At 38.9% G+C, this 20,604-nt stretch overlaps 1 protein-coding gene across 1 annotated transcript; it reads left to right on the top strand.

Moving 5' to 3' along the window:
- Nucleotides 1–19,118: 19,118 nt before the first annotated feature.
- Nucleotides 19,119–20,228, top strand: LOC138376806 (transmembrane protein 229A). The gene has a single exon (XM_069461293.1). The coding sequence runs from the start codon at nt 19,119–19,121 to the stop codon at nt 20,226–20,228; it is 1,110 nt and encodes a 369-aa protein (XP_069317394.1).
- The last annotated feature ends 376 nt before the right edge of the window (nt 20,229–20,604 follow it).

Below are 20,604 nucleotides of genomic sequence, written 5' to 3'. Positions count from 1 at the left end.
AGACTAGGAAACAGGGCTGAGACCATTGCAGGAGCTTGAAGATTGAGTGCAAGTGTTAAATAAGCCTCAAGGCTGAAGCTAACTGCAGGGGCTGATAATTGCAGGCAAGAGCTGGCTTCAACCAGCTTGTCAGCTATCTCTTCACCTTACGTGAACTTTGGCTAATTATACTATCATTTACATTGTGGTTTTAAAATTTCTCCACCCTTGAAATCACCATGACAGTTCCAAGACAACCATATGAGGTATAAAAATGGAAGGGAACCCCATTCTAGGAATTACTGCCCAAATTCTTAGTCAAAGCCAATCTCTTAGCCTTGAATATTCTACCCCTCAATTAGTAAGTCTCCAAAAAACCAAAAACCACTTCCTCCCAGTGCAACTGCTCTTTTTAAGCCTGCCACTCTCTTTCTCTTGAGAGTGTACTTTCACTTTCAATTTAAAAAGCTGTTACTTACTTGGCTTATGTGGTGCATCAAGAAATTCTTTTCTCCTGATGATCACCAAGAACCTGGGGGGAAAAACCCCCACTTGGAGGCTGCTAACCTAGCCACTAAAGAAAAATAAGCAATATGCAGAAAAATTAAAGTGTAAAATATGTACTTTAATTTACATAAAGGGGAGAAAAAGAATATCTATGTGTGTGTGCTTATTTGTATATGCATAACATATCTCTTCCTCTGTGAGGAATTACCAAAATTTCCACATCAGACATTAAAGCCTGGTGCTTATTTTACACACAGCTCCACAGAGCCTGACATACCTGAAAGAAGGAAAGAAGCTCCCTCCTAGGTATAAATGTTGTTAATTAACTACAATCACCTGGCCAGGTAGATTTGTTATTAAAATCTCAATAGCAATAAAGCCAAGGAGTGACCCTATTTTAGCTCGAACAGACGGAAAGGATCAGAAGCTTCCAACCTGATCCAGCTTGCTTGTATCTTCAAACGAACTGAAGGGAGAGGATGTGAACAACTCCGTAAAGCATGTTTCCAAGCTAGCAAAATGACTCAGAGGTTATACCAACAACTCAATGATTCATTCATAATTTGGGTGGGAAAAGGAGTTTGTCAAGTGTAACGTGTTCAGTGTAATATACAGAATCCTGGCGGTGTGAGGCCCAGGCTGGAGTTATTTCAGTATTGTCTTGGTCTCTTCCATGGTCCTAAAGATGAATGTGTTTTATATATATAAATTCAATTTTAATAACACACTGATTCGTGAGTAGGAAGGATAATAGAGTAATATGTTACCTCTTACAAAGCAGTTTGTTTTCCTTGTTTCTAGAGAATGTACTGCTTCTCTCTACTGAAACCTCGATGAATCATCAGTCTCCTCGGCCTTTTAACAGCTGGCCCAGCACGTCCGCCACTCACCTGCAACTGCTCTCCAGTCCGACCTCATCCACTTCCTGAGGAAGTGGACTTGGACTCCAGGTTGAAACAGCACTTCTGGAACCCTTTAATACAGAACGACAGGACATAGCACATCAAATAAGCAGCAGCTGAAATCACTTCTAGAAAACTGGGGCAAGGGAACCAGAATTATCCTGTGTTTTCCCATAGTCTCACTTTCCAGGCTCACAGCCGCAAGGACTCAAGTCCAGAAAGGCCTGTTCTGGGGGTAAATTATACCAAAATAGATATTTATATACTCACTTATCATATAATACACATAATGTAATATTATCTTTCCCATAGCCTATATTGTAAAAACACTTATTTAGTTCTCTGGAAGAAAGAGGTGTTCAATGTCAGTGAATTCCACCAAAAAATAAAGTCTACTGCTTTACATACCAGCAACCTTTTAAAACACATACATAATTTTCTTATGGAATTCCTCCTAAAAGAAATTACATCTTATACTTATTAAACAGTGGCTAGTGGATATCACTTAAATTTTTCTTGCTCATTCAGAGTTTTAATGACCTAAGAATATAGGTCATTAAGAACGCATGTAGATTAGATCTGTCTCATCACTCATCTGCTCTTTTTGCCTACCTTCTGGTTTGTTATTCCTAATTTGCTATTCATAGAGAAAACAGATAAAGTTTTTTATACTCATGTATACAAAGACACACACATATTAAATCAAAAGTCAATAAACTCATCACTGTAGAATCAGTAATTGTTAAGGGCATGGATTTAGTGCAGAGATTTTGTGACAATTTTTTAGAGTACTTAGAAGCCTTTTCCACATAATCTCAATTCAGAGCTCTATTCCAAAGGCTTAGGATACTAGCAAGGTGTTATAATTTTATGCTAAATAGGAAAGACTCTGCACTTCAAATTTTTGGCATGTCTGCAAAATAAAATAAAACCAAAAGTAAGTGGTGCTCCTTTCTGATCCTGAGAACACTTCCTTTCCTGCATACCAATCAAGGATACCCTAAATTAAAATATCAAATTAAGTACTGAAGGTTAAACTGTAATTTTTCTGGCTCCAGAGTGGATTAAAAATATGATACATTATAATAGCTTGAAAATTATCTGGTCTCCTATTCAACAAGATTTAAAGTTAGATATTATTTAAAAAACCAAATTTATTCTATCTAAAGTTTCAAAGGAAAAAGATAATTTCTAGATTATCATTTCCAAGGATAATTCTGGTATAATCTGATTTTTTAATGATATTTGAATATATTTGAATAATCTGATTTTTCAGGTAAATATAATGAGCATCAACTTTAGTAATCACTTCCAGATTTTCTGATATAAATCCATACCAGAATCAGAAGTATTGCTTGTTTATTTATGCTACAGCATGTTCCTAAGTTATTTACTGTATATTCAATACAAAGATATAATAACAATATTTAATAAGCATCTAAATGCTCATCTTAGACAAACATTTAAAAACCTTATAATCTTCATTATAACTTCATGGAGCTCTGTAGGAAGCGGTGATGGCTATGAGATACTCACAACTCAGTTCACAGATCCAGGGTCAAGTATTTGAATATTCTACCTCTTAGAATTCTGAACATTATTACATTATTTTGTTTCATTTTTTATGGATTATTAGATTTGATCTAAAAAGATCTTTCAGAGATAGACTGCACTTTGGCTTGTTGTATAAATAGAATGATCATATATTTCCATTTATCCAGTACAATCCTTGCTGATGACAGTTATTACAGTACAATTTTAATAGTGCTTGCATTTTGAGCAATTCAACAAGAAGACATAACAATCCTAAATATGTGTGTACGTAACACAGGAGTGCCCAGATTCATAAAGCAAATACTATTATATCTAAGCAAAGAGATAAATGGCAGTATTATAATTGCAAAGGAGCTCAGCACTCCACCCACAGAGCTAGACAGATCATCCAAACAGAAAATAAATAAACACTTAAATGAGACTTAAATGAAACTCTAGAAAAAATGAGACTATTAGACATTTACAGAACATCTACTGAATATAGAGTCTACTGAATATACATGCTTCTCATCAGCACATGAAACATTCTCTGAGATTGAGCATATCTTAGGCCATAAAATATGTCTCAACAAATTCAAAAAAATAGAAATCATACCATTTATCTTCTCAGACTACAGTGGAATAAAACTAGAAATCAATATCAAGAAAAACACTCAATTCTAAACAAAGTCATGAAAATTAAACAACTTGCAGCTGAACGATTATTGGGTCAATAATGAAATTAAAAGGGAAATCAAAAGATTCCTCAAACTGAATGACAAGGAGACACAAGCTATCAAAATCTATGGAATTCAGTAAAAGCAGTCCCAAGCGGAAAATTCATATCCTTAAACACCTACATCAAAAAGACAGAAAGACACAAACTATTTAATGGCACATCTCAAGGAACTAGAAAAGGAAGAGAAAATTAAACCCAAAGCCAGGAGAAGATAAGAAATAACTAAAGTCAGAGCAGAACTCAACAAAATGGAAAATAAGAAAACAATTCAAAGGATCAATGAAACAAAAATGTTGTTCTTTGAAAAGATAAACAAAATTGACAGAGTTTTGCTAGATTAACTGGGAATAGAAAAGAAAGGACCCAAATAAGCTCAATCAGAAACGAAAAAGGAGATATTATATTACAACTGATAAAACAGAAATACAAAATATCATCTGTAAATATGATAAAAATCTCTATGCACATAAACTAGAAAATGCAGAAGAAATGGACAAATTCCTGGAAGCACACAACCTCCCAAGACTCAACGAGGAAGAAATAAAACTCCTGAACACAGGACTGATACCACAATGGCAATTACAGCAACAATAAAAATAAATAAATGGGACTTTATTAAATTAAAAAGTTTCTGCACAGCTAAGGAAATAATCAACAGAGCAAATAGATAACCTACAGAATGGGAGAAAATATTCACAAACTATACATCCAACAAAAGGCTAATATCCAGAATCTACAAACAACTCAAATAAATCAACAAGAAGAAAACAAACAACCCCATTAAAAAGTAGTCAAAAGACATGAACAGAAGCTTTTCAAAAGAAGACAGACAAATGACCAATAAACATATGACAAAATGCTCATCGTCACTAATTACCAGGGAAATGCAAATTAAAACCACAATGAGATATCACCTTACCCCTGTTAGAATGGTTTTTATTATAAAGTCCAAAAACAATAGATGCTGGCATGGATAAAGAGAGAAAGGAACACTTACACACTGTTAGTGGGACTGCAAATTAGTACAACCTCTATGGAAAACAGTACAGAGATTCCTCAAAGAACTAAAAGTAGACCTGCCATTTGATCCAGCAATCCCACTACTGGGTATCTACCCAAGGGAAAAGAAGTCATTTTATAGAAAAGACAACTGCATGTGAATGTTTATTGCAGCACAATTCACAATTGCAAAGCTGTGGAATCAATCCAAGTGCCCATCAATTCATGAGTAGATTAACAAAACGTGATATATGCATACCATGGAGTACTACTTAGCCATTAAAAAGGATGAAATAATACCTTTCGGAACAATTTGGATAGAACTGGAAGCCATTATCTTCAGTGAGTTATCTAAAGAATGGAAAAACAAACGCCCTATGTATTTGCCGTTAACTTGGAACTAACTGATGAGCATACACGTGCACAAAGAGAAGTAAAACTCAAAGGAAATCAAGCAGGGTGGATGGAGGGAGATGGGCAAAAACCTACCTAACAGGTACAACTACATTATCACTCAACCTGTCTCATGCCTGCTTCTAATCTGATAGTTCAGTAATATGGTCTCTTTTTCAGGAATCAAATAACATATAGAGTAAGATGATATTTAAAACTGGATAAAATGGGGACACACATTTGTGAGAATTTGGGGAAAAGATTCTTGGACTTATACTCCACACTCATTTTGGTCAGTGCCTCTTCCTTTATAATACGCTTTCTTCTAATACAAGAAAATATGAAAATTAAAAGGTAGATTTTTACCTAACTATGGCTAAGTTTACTTATAGCTTTGAAAATAACCCCTGTACCTTTTGTTGACAATTTTTAATAACAATGAATACAATACTGCTGCTGATGATGATGAGGATGATGACAACGATGATGGGAAAATGAACAGGCAATGGCTTCTAGTCATTCGAGGTGACAGATACCCAGACTCATATTTGGGAAATATAAAAAAAAAAAAAAATCCAAAGACTTGGGATTGAACTATGCCATTCACCAGTTTTGTGAACTTGAACAAATTAAAGCCAGTTCAAGGCAAGTCAAGATTCTGTAAAACTTTGTGAAAGAGGAAGATGGACCTGTGGGGGGAGTACCTCCAGCTCAAACAATCTAGAAATTTCTTGAAGCTTATTTCAATGGTATAAGCAAAATATGTATATATTGTCTGGCCCTAAGCAAGATTAGCAATCAGGCCCCTTCACATCCAGCACATCAAAAATTTCCTCCAAGGTTTTGCTAAGGAGCCCCTCCATCATAGAGACAATTCTGCTAAAGATGCAATCATTCTCTGCTCAGGAGCTGCTTGCTTTTAAATCCATTCAACCATTCATTCCTCTCCCCTTCATTGAAATTCCAGAGTGAGTCCGACTTCTTTGTTTCCAATTCTCTGTTCTATATTGTTTTACTAAAGCATCAGCTAGCTATTTATTAAGTGTGATGTTTTCTCTCTAGTCTCCTTCCTGACCTTTGATCTGTCTCCATCTCTAATTTAGATTTTAGCTTTCTGAGGCAGAAACTACACCTGCAACTTGATACTCGGTAATAAACATTGTGCTTGCTCTGAAAACATAACGTCTTCGCATTGGTATTTTTTTGTAAGATTGATTATTTTATTTATTTCTAGGTACATTTCCACATTTTAACTCTTCACAGCGTTATACAAATTCTGTTAGCTGAAATAATTATTTTTTTTAAAAATTTGCATAAAAAACCATAAAATTTACCACATTAACCCTTTTAAACTATACAGTTCAGTTGTGTTAAGTATATTTACATTGTTTTACAACAGAGCTCCAAAACTTTTTCATCTTACAAAACTGAAACTCTACACTATCAAACAACTCCACATTTTCCCCTCCTCACATCCCTGCTAACCAACATTCCACTTTCTGTTTCTATGAACTTGACTACTTTAGATACCTCATATAAGTAGTATTTTAAATAAAGTCTGAACTACATTGTTATTATATGTGGACTTACAAAAATGACGGTGATGATTTTATACCTTACTGATATATATTAAGCCCCTCTCTATTCAAGGTTTCCTATCCTGTCACCCTCCTTTTCAAACTTCCCACTCTTTCATCCCCTTCCATCACCACCTCTAAAACCCTGTTTCATTGTAAACCAGTTCTCTATAGCTCCTTCTCTCAGCTGAAATTTGACTTTCTTTGGAAGATTCCTCTCTCTCTACAGTCCTGTAACAGAAGCAATTTGTTCTCTCATAACTCACATGACCCAAGGTCATGGTAGTGGGGTGGAGAAAGAGATATGTTAGTTAGTAGTCTTTTGGTTAATAGTAATTGTTAGGTATGGAGCCAAGAGGGAGACACATGAAGCCTCATGTGTAGCAAAAATGCTGTTTATTTAAGCATCTGGGTGCAGATGGGTGGAGGCAAAAAAGAGTGTCCACGCTGAGGGAGGGGGAGAGCTTTGGGTTTTACAGAGGGTTTTTCCAGGGGCAGTGAGCAACTGGGCCAGAACAGCCGCAATAATAAAATCTTTTCAAACAACCAGGAGGGATAAGGAAAGTAAGTTTCCCTCTTGCATTCTATTCGTTTATCTCCTAGGGGTCTGGCAAAGGCTATGTGCCTAGTACACCCCCAGGAAGCAGAGAGCGGTGGGTTTTATAGGAAGTTTGGATGGATGTTTGGGGAGGGTGAATTATTTAATCCTAACAGTAATGGAGATCCAAACTCAAATCTAGCTTAAGAAAAATAATAAGTAAAGGTTACTTGTGGACTTACATAACCGGAGAGATGAAAGTGAGGTATTGTCAAAGACACAAACAAATATAAATATCCATCCAAATTTCAGTGATCATCTCCCTTTTCTCTGCCTGAATTAATTTTCTCAGGATTCTTTTGCAATCTTATAGGCAGTTAGGCAGGAGACAATACAGCAGCTGATAACCTCAGACAGAATCACATCATCTTTACCCTCTTTTTGAAGAGTATGTCTATAATCCAAAGGAACTCTAGTTGAAATAGCCTGGGCTACAAAACTATTCATTGGTCCAGTCACTATCTATGGGGGATACTGTACTAGCAGCCCAGCCTGGAATATGATAAAAACCCTGCTGATATAAGTGACTAGACACTAAAATGGATAATCAGATTATCTTTTAACTAAGTGAACTTCCTGTACCTGAAAAGAAATCTCCAGTACCCTCAGGAATTCATTAAGGAAATATCTAATGCAGCAAAAATTAGACACAGAACTTGCCCTCACAAAACTTACAGTCTAGAAGAAACAGATCATTAACAAAAATAATGATGTTTGGTAAGTGTTCCTCAAAGTGAGCTTTCAGGTGTTCTGTAAATGCTTGGTAGGTTCACCATAAAGTGGTCTAGGTAGATCAGGGAATTATACTTGGAATAAGTCTTGTTGGTCCAAATACATCATTTTCAAAGCCTCTCAAGTTCCAAAATATAAGAGTACCATCTGATTTGTCCCTCATTTCCCATATACATCCATTGTCATATTCTGCCACTTTCTACTATGGAATCACTATATAGAAATACTATGAAAGGGCTCAGAGGAAGTATTATCTGTTCTTCATCGAAAAAAGTCTAAAATATTTAGGCTCAGTCTTTGTAAACTGCTTACATGAGATATATATAAGATTTTAAATATATCTCCCAGTACATTATATTTAGCTGAAGAGGGATTAAATGCTAAGAGGTTCCTTTAAAATAAGCTCAGTAAGCAGGCAGTCATGTTTTTTAACAAGGCAAATGCTCTATTTATATTTTCTAAGCTGCAATTAAATCATTTAAAAGATTGTTTAGCATTTCAGGCAGTTTAACACATATAACATCAAGTCTTTCTTGGTATCAATTTTGGTTGCCTTATAATATGTCTATTTTTATTGAAGTCACGCTGAAACATTTTTTTGATGATCCTCTTTCCCAGAAGCCCGAATAATGTAAAATACAGTAAGGACTACAAAAAGAGGGTGGCCAAGGTATCTGAAAGATTTATCCTGTTTTCAATAAATTTATCTTGTCTCAGTATCTTAAATTTCATAATACTAAAGTTTAAGAAATATGCATATATGAGAAAGTCCTCCATTTATCTTAAGGGAAAATAATCCGTACCTGTTAGTGGATTATAAAACAATAGATTAGGAAGCTCATTTTTTCTTTTAACTTAATCTTTTAGCCAACCAAGATTTATGTTTACTTACCTATGTCTTACCCTGCAGCCCCCAACCGCCAGGCTCCGGACCAGACCGCAGAGCTCCGCTGCCAACTCCCGGCCCCTTCCCCATGGAAAAATTATCTTTCATGAAACTTAGAGGGTGGGACGTGCACAAAATTTCACGTATATTTACAGCTGCTCCCGTCCCCTTCACTCTCATCACCGCCTGAGCTCCACACTAACCTCTCACTGTCTTCCATGAAACCCGTCCCTGGTGTCAAAAAGGGTGAGGACTGCTGTTACCTGACACATAAAATCAAGACACTGAAGTGTGAATAGAGTACATCTGAACTGGAATAAATCAGTTCAAAGTCTATAACAGACTTTAAAGTTGAAATAGGTAAAAGGTTTAACTAAAATGGGCCTACAAAAATTAGCCAAATTTCATTTATAACTTTACTTACAAATCTGTTTTCATTTACAGATTAATTTTTCTTTAGTGTCAAAGGAAAAGAGTCTGAACATTTAACAGACCAAAAAGAAAAATAATTAAGAACTTACAACAACCAAATAGCTAGGGCTCCACTGCTTACATAACAAGTTTCTTTTTATTAGAAGAGATTAATTTTATGGGTCATTTGCAAATCTTTAACAGAGTATGGAGGATTGGAATAGAAGCAACTAACTCCCAAATGTTCTCACTTTCCTTTGAATCTATTAGCCTTAGGGGGGAGGATTATAACTGACCCAAGTGAAGAGGATGTACCTGGTTCTTATTTTCTTGGCAGTTTTTTCACTTTTTAAGACACATGTAGAGGTACTCCATTCAGAAAATAGCTTCTGATTTTGTATTGATTACAGCAATATACAACTGATTGCTTTATCTAGATTTTCATCACAGTTTTTGTTAAAAATTAAATCTTTTATTAAATAAACAAGTGTTTTGTTCAAAATTGCCCAAAAACCTGAAGTATAAATATTTGCTTCTCATCTTTTTAACTTGGAATAGCTGGGAGTACAAGACGTGTTGAGCTGAATAATAAATGGGAGTTAGATGATGAAGGGCCTTGTGAACCATTCTGAAGAGTTGTTAAACTGAGATAACAGACAATGAGAGTAGAGAGACCAGGCTGTATCTGAGGGACATTCCCTAAGGAGAATGGATTGGTCTTTGAAACTGACTAGATGTAGCTAGTGAAACAAAAGGGATCATAGAGAAATACTTCAAGGGGGACGGATGGTGAAGCTGTTACCCAAGACTAAGAACACAAAAGGCTGAGCCAGTGTGCTCTGAGTGAGTAAACAGTGAAAGAGCGGTAATAAATGGTGATATTATGACTTCATTTTTAGAAATGTTGGGTGGTAGTGCCTGTGGAACATCCAGCTGAAAACAGCTCAGCTGAATCTGAGTCTACAAGGATAACAGTCATAACAGTTTTCATTTACTGCCAGATTTTGTGCTAAGTGTTTTGCACACTATAGAAGTTGCTAGCTCTTCCTAAATAACCATCCTCTCTCAACAACTACATTCATCCATGCTAATCCCCTTCATCCATTCTCATAGAACCCCTGTATATGGCTGGATATATTTCTACCTGGAATAAACCCTATGCTTCCCAGCCTCCCTTTTAGCTAGGTGTCACCATGCAACAAAATTCTGACCAATGAGCTGGGAATGGAAGTGCAACTTCCAGGTAGCATTTTCAAGAAAGAACCTTCTCCTTATCATTCCTGATGGCTAGAATGCAGACAATGACTAGATGGCTAGAATAGATGGATACATACTTAGGAATGTAAATCACATACAACAGAACAACCAGATAGGATAGTAACGGGATACCAGGACTGTGTGGCACCATACCAGGCCAAGACATCCACTGGAAATTGTTCATGAGGGAAAACTAATTTGTCTCTTGTTTAGATCACTAATATTTGGATGCTCTGCCTTTTAAAACAAAGCCAAATCACAACTAGGACACATATGTTATCTAATACTCATAACAACACTACTTGATGGCTATCCTCATTATCCCATTTTGGAAATGAGAAATGAGGGTAGAAGAAGCTAGGATAGAGGTTTCCCCAAGTTCATCCAAACAGGAAGCAGGGATGCTAGGATTTAGTCAAAGCGGAGGCCACACTCATGATCACTGTTAGGAAACCATCTAGCTCTTTGACCGTTCCAAAGCAACGCCACACATATGAAATTTAACTTTTTATTGAAGTATAATATATGTAAAGTGTACACTTTTATTTTTAAATGAAACATTCAATCAAAATGTTATCTTGTTTCTAACTTAAATTCTTTGTGTTTTATGTACCCATTTTTCTTTTTCCCCAGATAAAGACCACCTAGACACCATCTTTTTCATAGAAATGCATTATTAAAGTACTCTGGAAACTTCTCTTTCACAGGCTAAATATAACCTTGAGTCCTTATGCCTTTCTTTATAGTCTTAATATCCCAACTTCTTGAATTATTCCTGCTGTAAATCTCTGAAATTCTTTAATGCTTCTCAGTGTTTTACCTAAGTACTTACTGGTTTTGGTTGCAAATTTAGCAGCATATATGGCTTGAGAATGAGTTTTCTTTGTACCAGGCCAGCATTCATGCAATAGCCCACCCACCATATTTGAGTAGATTTAAATACTTGATGAATTAAGAGGTTCTTTCTGTTTTTCAAGGACAAAGAGAGCTTTGTGTTATTGCTGAAAGGCCACATGAATAACTTGAAAACAAAGGCTTTGCCAATTACAATCTGTTCTTTATGTTTTCAGGATTTGTGTTTGGCTAGCCATAATCCACTAAAATTCATCTGTGGACAAGGAGGGCATGGGAAAGAGTGGTGCAGTAGTTTTCATTCTGGGACAGGCCCAGTGGATCAGCAGGCAGGGAGGGGTACACCATCCTAGAGAGGTAAATTCAGAGCAGGAAGATTGCCACGGGTTAGGTCTGAGGAGGTCTGAGCTTAGGAAACACATCTTGCTATCACACATACCCAGAAACATCTGGGGCCCCCAAATGCTTAGATTCAAAAGACATCTATGCTGTTGGGTTGTTTCCACATCTTTGCAATTGTGAATTGTGCTGCTATGAACATCTGAGTGCACTATTGAAATCCTAAAGGCGGTTTAGGAGAAATTCATTTATTTCTGAATACTCCGGTAAAAAGCTTCAGAAAAAAGAAATGCCTCTTGGTACGAATGAGTACTCTTACTGGTAGGACTATTTTCAGTGGACATTTGGAAGGTTTCAGAAATAAGGAAAATTAGAGGGAAGTTAAAATTCATTAGCATTGTAAACTAATTACAGGGAAGAAATAACTTTAGGGGTAAAGAAACAATAGGGAGTATCATTACTGCAAACAGATAAACAATGCAAAAGATTTGCAAGTTCTGAAGACACCATTATTAGAAACTATGTTTTGCTTATTTGTTTAATATAGTGGTAGGAACATGAAATTTAGACTCAGAATTCTTGTGCTTTATACAAAGAACAAATTTCTCTAATAAATAGTAGCTGCTGCCAATAAATTTAAAAAGACTATTAACCCAATGGAAAGGGAAGAACAGATAGTTAACAAAAGAGGAAAAACAAATAGTTCTATTTATAAGAACTTTTCCATAATGCCCCACTGCATTCATAATACAAGAAGATAACTCAAAATTAAAACTGCAATGAGGTACTATTTTTTACCTAGAAAATACCAAAAAGTATAGTAAAACATCTTTGGCAAGGGTGTGTGGAAATAGATCATTTCATAATTGCTAGTGGGAGAACAAATTGATCCAATTTCTTAGGAGAATAATTTGGTAATATCTGTCACAATTACAAGTATATACACCCTTTCACCTAACAGCATGATTTCTTGAGATTTATCTTTAACATAAATAGTCCTACATGAGTGAAATGACTTGTATTCAAAGTTTTTATATTGTAGCATTTTTTAATCATGACAAAAGATTTAAAACCATTTCAGTGCTTGTCAGTAGGTGCTTAGTTAGGTAAATAATGATTCATTCAAACAATGCAGTATTACTTAACTATTTCTTTTTTAAAAAATTGAAGATGATTTTTTATGTATAGATCTGGAATGATTTTTACACAAAATTGATAAGTGAAAAAATAAGGTACAGAATGAAGTGTACAGCAAATTAATATTGGCATGACATATGGTACAGGGAGCTTCTATTCACTTGTATATAGAATAGATACAAGAATATATTATGTAGACTATCTCTGAATGGACAGCCAAGGACTTAATACTATAGTAAAAATATTATCCCAGAAGCAAAATGAGTTGATAGGGGGCAGATATCAGAGGGATATTTTTCTCTGCATAGCCTTTGTACCTTGTAAATATTGAATATATGAAAGTATTGCATATTTTCAAAATTAAATAAAGGCTAAATTCAAAAACTATCTACACATGTGCCCAGCCTTTCCTAGGGTTATTTTAACTCTTGAAATAAAATTTCCCTATTTTAGAATTTCTCTATCAGTAAATGGTACTTCTTAACCTACCACACATTTCAGAGAAACAATGAAATAATCAATATGCAAATACTTTGCAAAACAAAACTGTGTCTACATAAACAGCATTGACTAAGCCTGGATCCCTGCTATGAAATATAGACCTAGTATGCTAATACTTTTGTTGAAACTCAATGCTGAGGCTGAAAATTTGAGAATGTTACACAAATTCTAACCCATTTATTTGCTAATTGTTTATTCTAGCTCCTAAGAATGATATTTAGCCTTAAACACGAATAGGAACTCACTTTGCATCATTCAATATTTAAAAATAGTTATGTGTAAATCAAACAATACATACAATGTACTAAGAAAGTTTGCAATCTCAAAGAACTCTATGGTGAGTATTTGCTTCCAAGAGAGAGAACCTTTGTACAAATAAATAGTCACTTGCTAATTTGTGAAGAAACCCAGAAGGAAAGATGAGATAAAATAAGTAAATGTGCAGAACAAAAAAAAAGGATACAAAATGCCTGTGTAGATTGTCGATTAAAATAAAATGCATGATAGCAAAAGAGAGGAAGTGTCTGGGGAGGGGTTAGAGGTTAAGTTAGTATCCCCTAGAAGAACTATAAACAAAATTGATTTCTTTTCTTGTGGAATCTGCAACTACAACTCATTCAAGATGGCTTCAATATGATGTGACGAGGTAGCACAGCAAAACACAGAGAGCCTTGGTGTCAAGTGGAAATGGCTTGGCTTTAGATTGATTAGCTATAATATAAGACCTTCAGCAAGTAACTTTCCCAAGCCTCAGTTTCAACATCTTTAAACAGAGAGAGAGAGAATAGTTCTATGAATTACTGATAATACATGTGAAGTGCACAGCTGATGTGCAGGTATTCAGTAAGTAGTATCTATTAATTGTGATAGTCTCTCTTCATAAAGTTTCTGTGTTACTGGTAAACCTCTAACCAATGTCAGGGAGTCTCATTATTCAAAATAAGCCACTTCCTTTGGAAATACGATGGAATTAACCGGCATGGGGATAATAGTCTCTGGCAGACTCAGGATGAGGAACTGGCAGGCAGACAAAGATCACTCAAAGGGAGTGTTCCCGATTTGAATATTGCTCAAGATGAAATTTTATTTTTTAAGCAAGCTCTCCAAAGTAACTTGTTCCTTTTTTTTTCATCTCTATCAATTAAAAGAATTTATTCAAAGTTTGTTCCTTAGGAGCCCCACTCAATGAAATCTCAAAAATAAGCCTCACCTGAAGCAACATTTCCTGCTGAAAACTAGGAGCGTCAAGAAATTTCAAGGACAGAAAAGAAGGCCTGAAATTAATATTACCTATATAAAGAAGCATAAAAAGCCAGGAGGAAGAGGTACAAAAGGAAAAGAAAAGAAATTCCTGCTATCAGTGTGATCTCCCATTATCAGATTATCAGAAGGAGGAATAAAAGGAGTATAGTAAAAAGAAGGAGCTTTTTAAAGACATATAATAGGAACGAGAGGGCAGATTTCCAAAATGATCCCCTAACAGTGCCATATTCAAAAAAGTTCACACATGCTCCTATATGATCTTTCTGCCAAGGAGCACTAATAGTCATCTCCCAATGGTGCACTTGCTCTCCCTGATGTTTAAGCAACATATAGAAGGAGTTCTTTAATTTGAAACTTTAGTATACAACAAAAGAAATTAGGGAAGAAGAATATAGATAAAGTAAGTGAAACTATAGGTATATGTACACATTTTACCTATGTAGTACACAGATATGGTTTTATTGAACTATCAGTCAACCTCCCTCCCTTCCCATCCCACCTCCAATCTCCCCAGCTTCCCCCACCAACACACACACACACACACACACTGGGGATGATTCTCAAAGTGTCAGTCTTGCTTCTTCATTATCCTTACCTGTCCTTACTCAAATTATTCTCCTGTTGAGTTCCAAACAGCTCTTGCCATTAGATTGTGCAAACCTGAACCACCTATATCCACATAGCTTATTGTCTACAGGAATGTTACTTTACAAGTTGGCTGTTTCCCTTAACATGACTTTACTATTACAATGTCTTCATCAACACAATGTTACTATTCTAGGAGGCCCTGGCCCAGGGAGGTAAAAGTTTATCATTTATTCTCAACACTCTTTTTGAAACCTTCACTTCAAAACCCTCTCTTTGCTGTGTCTACCAGTCATAAACCATTATATGATAATCTTGACCCAACTCTAATGAAGCCCTCATATTAAAAGGCCCATCTTAAACCAAACATCAAAAACTTCATATATAGCCCAACTTTGCCCTCCATCTCCAAGATGCTATTAAAACTTTGTCAAGGTAGAAAGCTCCCTTACCATGGTAAGCCACAAATTCAGCTTTGCCTTATCAACCAGTTACTTCAGTGGTATTTTTAGGGAGCAAACATTCAACAATTGAGAGCCTTCTTGGATGGATGTCTTCTTTCTTACTTTGATGATTACAGTATATGAGAGAGAGGTGTGTATAATTTGATCTTAAAAAGAAAGGTTTTTATATGTACTGCTAATATGGCTGATGCCCTATACTGTTCTCTCTGTCATTACATTCGTGTGTTACCCTGTTGAATTTGCCTTCAGATCTCTTCTTAATGCTGTGTGCTCCATGCACTTCCCTTCTATTCTTCTGATGTACAATGAAAGGTCTCAGGGATGCCATACATCTATAAGACAACCTTGAACCTGTGGCCACCAGGCAACAATTCACTAAAGATGATCACAATCCTCCAAAGGAACCTTTTACTAATTCTCAAATCTCTCCATGGTCACACTGATTACCCTGGCTCTAGGGGTTGTACCAGTGTATAGTCAACTTGGCCAGTCAATAGTGTCAGCATCAGTACCACATGAACTGTTAGATCTCTACAGACACGGGTATCCAGACAGCTTCTTATCCCCTGAGGTCAAAGAAGCCTGTTTTCCATGGAAGAACAATGTTGCAAAGTATTCTTTGAATGGCTGCCTCTAAACCTAAGAGTCTCAAACTAATGCTATTTCTCTGTAGTTTCCTATTTCTCACTTTTAAACTCCCCTCATCCTCATGTCCACCAACTTCCAGAGTTACTGGTTTACAGATGGACCTTTACAACCTAATGCAAACAGCAGAAAAGACCAACACAGAAATGTTTTTAACCATTTTATGTTCCCAGAGACTCTGATGTGAGGACTTTTAATTATAAAATCATCATGGATCACTAAAGCCATTCTGCAGTTTTAAAAGTAAAAAGAATAGTTTTAGAAATACAGCAATGAAGCATTTAAAACAAAAAAAAATGTGAAGATAAAGCAGAAACAAAGGTTGGCATCATTGCTGAGCTAACTTTACTGAATGGTGGAAGATACTAATTTGTAAAACTGAGATGAGTAAAAAGAGGTAAATGCAATATATACAGTGAACATTTTTCTTGTACTTTGCCTTATGCTTAGTTTTCTTTTCAATGCTTTTTTAAATTTAGTGTCTCTTACATTCTGAAGTGGTGTAACTAAGAGGCCACAATGAAAACATAAAAGAAACATGAAGAAAATAAAAGATAATAGCTGTATTTTGTACGATGGTTTTATAACTGCTCATTTATATTTTGTATCATTTCTCCTAAGAAAAATGGCAAACTGTTTCAGAAAGAGACCCAGAAGAATGAGATTTTTAGTAGTCTATCCCACTTGACAGTGTGCTACATTTAGAACAGAGGTGGGCCCAAACTTTTTACTGTATACCTCTCATTAAAAATTTTGATATGTTTCATATATATATATATATATATATACACACACGCACACACACATACACACATAGGTATAATAGATCATCATATTATTTCAACTAGATTATACATCTCTTAAAGAGAGAGTGCATCTTTTAAGCCTTTATTTTCCCAGTGTATGCATAGCATCTTGCAGATGCTCACAAAACTGTTTACATTATTTTTCTTCACTGTATTTGCTCAGGCACTTGGGCAAGTAGCCCTATGTCTGTTTTGCAACAGGTTTGATGAGCCTACTACCTGACATTTCTGTCCCTGAAATGACAACTTCCATTCACTGATTTTTGACAGTTGCCAAAGAAAGTCTACAAATAAACAACATGCTAACCAAGCTTAAAAATAAATAAATCAGGACTTTGACCTTATACAACTGTTGCTCTCACAGTAACAAATTTTCTTCTCAGAAAACTCTAACTCTTTTGTCTTACCTAATTCACAGACAATTTAGCTACCACAGATTAGGGCATAATAGCTTGAAAGGGGAGAGCACGGGGAGAGGGTTGCCTTAGAAAGGGAGGATCTGCTTCAGAATGTTTATTCTCCAGAAGAAAAACAATTTCGCCAGAAAGCCTTTCATCCAGGAGGGATCTGAACTCCTTACAGATGAGAGCTGTTATTTAGTTTCTGCCTAAACATTAATTTGGGGGGAAGGAAAGGAAAGAGCGAGGTAATCAGTGTAAATTACCTCTAAGGCTCTTTCAATTCCAAGACTAATTCAAAATAGGAGAAAATAGTGGAGCCCAACACAACGGAATTCTGAAGCCCCTCCACGCTCTCCACCTCCATAAAAACAAAGAGGAGGAGGGGAGGGAGAGAGGGACGGAGGGAGGAAAGAAGGAACGAAAAAACGGACAAGATAGAAAAACAAAATCCTGCTCCTCCATTTCACTCTCCATTTCTGAGATGACCTACTTCTGCCTAGAGAAAAATCCAGCACTGCGGTGTGCCAGGATGAGTAAAGGTACCATTCTGCACATGAGACCCCATGGTAACCAGAGCAAGGCACTTCCTCGTCTCCGCACCCCAACCCAATACAACTGGCCTGAAATCGTTTTATAAATTCTGGGGGACTTCGAATCTCTGCCCTTGGCCCTGCGTAAACTAACTGGGGAAAGCGGATGCCAGAAAAGAGATTGAAAAAGTGCATCAGGCCCCGTGGCAGAAATTCAGATGCAGGGTAACGCTGGGGCGGGCAGCCGTGGACTCTCCAGTTCGCTCCCTGCGACTAGGACACAGCTGGCTTTGAATAAGAACACTAAATACACTATATTTTGGTCTCTAGACCGGCCTCCGGCTGGTGGCACTCAGCCATTCGTCCCCGCCAGTCAGGCCCTGGCCCTGGCTTCGCGATACAGGGAATGCCCATCAGCTGGCAGTCACACCTGTTAGGTATTTCTCCACTCGGTGCCTCCGCCCTGCAAGCGCCCCACACACGGCCGGAGCCCCGGGTGCTGAGCGTGCCCGAAGGGGGAGGCTGAAGCAGGGCCCGGCGTTCCGGAGCAGACCCCCGCGGGACTCAGTGCGGACGGCTGGGGCGGGGAGGCGGGCGGGGAAGGCGGGAGAGGTCGAGACAGGCGGAGAGGGGCATGGGGAGGGCAAGGGGAAGGGCGGACGCTGCTCGCATTACGCTTCCAGAGCCTGCGGCAGAGGCGCGGGCTGAGCCGCGAAGGGGATGAGGCTTGTACCAGCCTCTGCGTTGCTCCTCGCAGTCCCGGCGCCTCCTCCCCGCGCCTGGCCTCTGCGCCGGTTAGGCCGTGTAGGGTGAGCTCGGGCGCTGGCCGGCCACACCTCGACCGGGAGGGCAGGGCGCGGCGGGGCCACGGCGGGGGGACTCCAGGACCCGGGCGGCCCGCGCGTCCCCGGAGTGCACCAGCTCCCGTTGCCGCGGGATCGCGGCCGGGACGGAGCTCCCTGCGCGCCCCCCGGGGGCCGGCAGCGGCCGGGAGGCGGCGCGGGGCTCGGCCGCTCGGCCCTGCAGCTCCGAGAACACGGTGGAGGTGGCGCGGGCTTAGGCGCTGGGCAGCCTCCGAACCCATGGCAGGTAGCGACATGGACAGCCAGGGACCCGCACGGAGAGGTGGCGCGGCACGGAGTCCGAGGGCCCCGGGAGGGCCAGGAAGCGAGGCGGCCCCGGGCTGCCCCGAGTCGCTGTCCACCGCTGAAGCGCCGGCCGAGGGTGCCACGCTGCCCGCCTGGATGCGCCTCTACTTCTACGGGATGCACGGGATCACCCTGGACGTGCTCGTGTCTTCGGTTCGGCGCTTCGCTCGCAGCCCCGACCTCCGGATGCTGGGCTTCTCCTCGCCCTACCGCTGCCTCCTGCACTCGCTCACCCACTTCGCCCTGGAGAAGGTCTACCTGCAGCAGCGGCGCTGTCCCAGCGCCTTCGTCTTCAATTTCCTCCTCTACCCCTCGGCTCACGTGGGGCTGCAGACCCTGACGGGCCAGGCGCTGCTGCTCAGCCTGGGCGGCGGGCCGGGGGGCGCAGCGGCGCCGGGGGCGCTGGACCTGGCGCTGCAGTACGTGCTGGCGCTCTACCACTGCCAAGTGTTCCTGAAGCGCTTCCTGCGCTTGCGGTACCCGCGGCAGCGGCAGCAGCAGAAAAGGGGCGCGCTCCCTGCCCCTCCCGGGGCCCGGGCCGCTGCGGCGGCCAGTGCCCGGCGGCGACGACCCTGGGGTCCCAAGGGCGCCGGGGGAGCCCCCAGCCAGGGGCTGCCGGACCTGCTCCGCTTTCTTTTCTTCGGAATGCACGGCTTTCTAGATGAGATCTTCTTCACCTTCTTCTTTAACGTGCTGGGGCAAGGGGACAGAGCAACCAGTGGTCACACATCGCTCTGGTCCTTCCTTATGTATGGCAGCTGCAGTTTCGTGGTGGAAAAGCTCTACTTCCACCTTCACTACAGCCGCGGTTGGGGCGCCTGGAAGCGGGTGCCCATCTACGTGATCTTCATCTACGCGTGGGAGTTGTCCTGGGGTCTGGGACTCCGCACGTGCGGGGCTTGTTCCTGGGACTATTCTCACTACCCACTCAATTTCATGGGCCTCATCACTCTGATGTATTTACCTGGTTGGATATTCCTTAGTGTTTACCAGGACCTACTTTCCAACGTGTTGTGGCAGGTACAGTATGTACCAACTAACTAAAACCAAAAAAAGAAGAGGAGAAAACAGGAAAAAGAAAAGAAAGAAAGAAAAAAGTCACTGGATTCCCACAAATGAATGCAATTTATTTTTACACATATAAAGCAGAGTGGGTTTTTTAGTCTTTTAATTTTTATACACTTTACTAAACTCTTCCAATGTATTTTATTCGACATTTTAGTTTTTCTGACTGTTAGGAACGTATGTATAATACAATACTTTGAAATATTACTCAAAACATAACTCAAAATATTTAACTTGTCAATATTTGAAAACTTTTTACAAGCCCCAACAGCAAAACCGTTATACCTTAATATCAGAAAGCTGTAGTATTCACTTATCTGGGCATAGATGAGTGATAGCTACTAATTAAAAAAAA

This window comes from Eulemur rufifrons, chromosome 29 (assembly GCF_041146395.1).
Source record: "Eulemur rufifrons isolate Redbay chromosome 29, OSU_ERuf_1, whole genome shotgun sequence".
NCBI lineage: Eukaryota > Metazoa > Chordata > Mammalia > Primates > Lemuridae > Eulemur > Eulemur rufifrons.
Note: the sequence above shows the minus strand (reverse complement) of the source record. Positions and strands in the feature narration are given on the sequence as shown.

What these genes read in the sequence shown, in the direction of transcription:
- LOC138376806 (XM_069461293.1), top strand. Translation starts at nt 19,119, where the DNA reads ATGGCAGGTAGCGACATGGACAGCCAGGGACCCGCACGGAGAGGTGGC.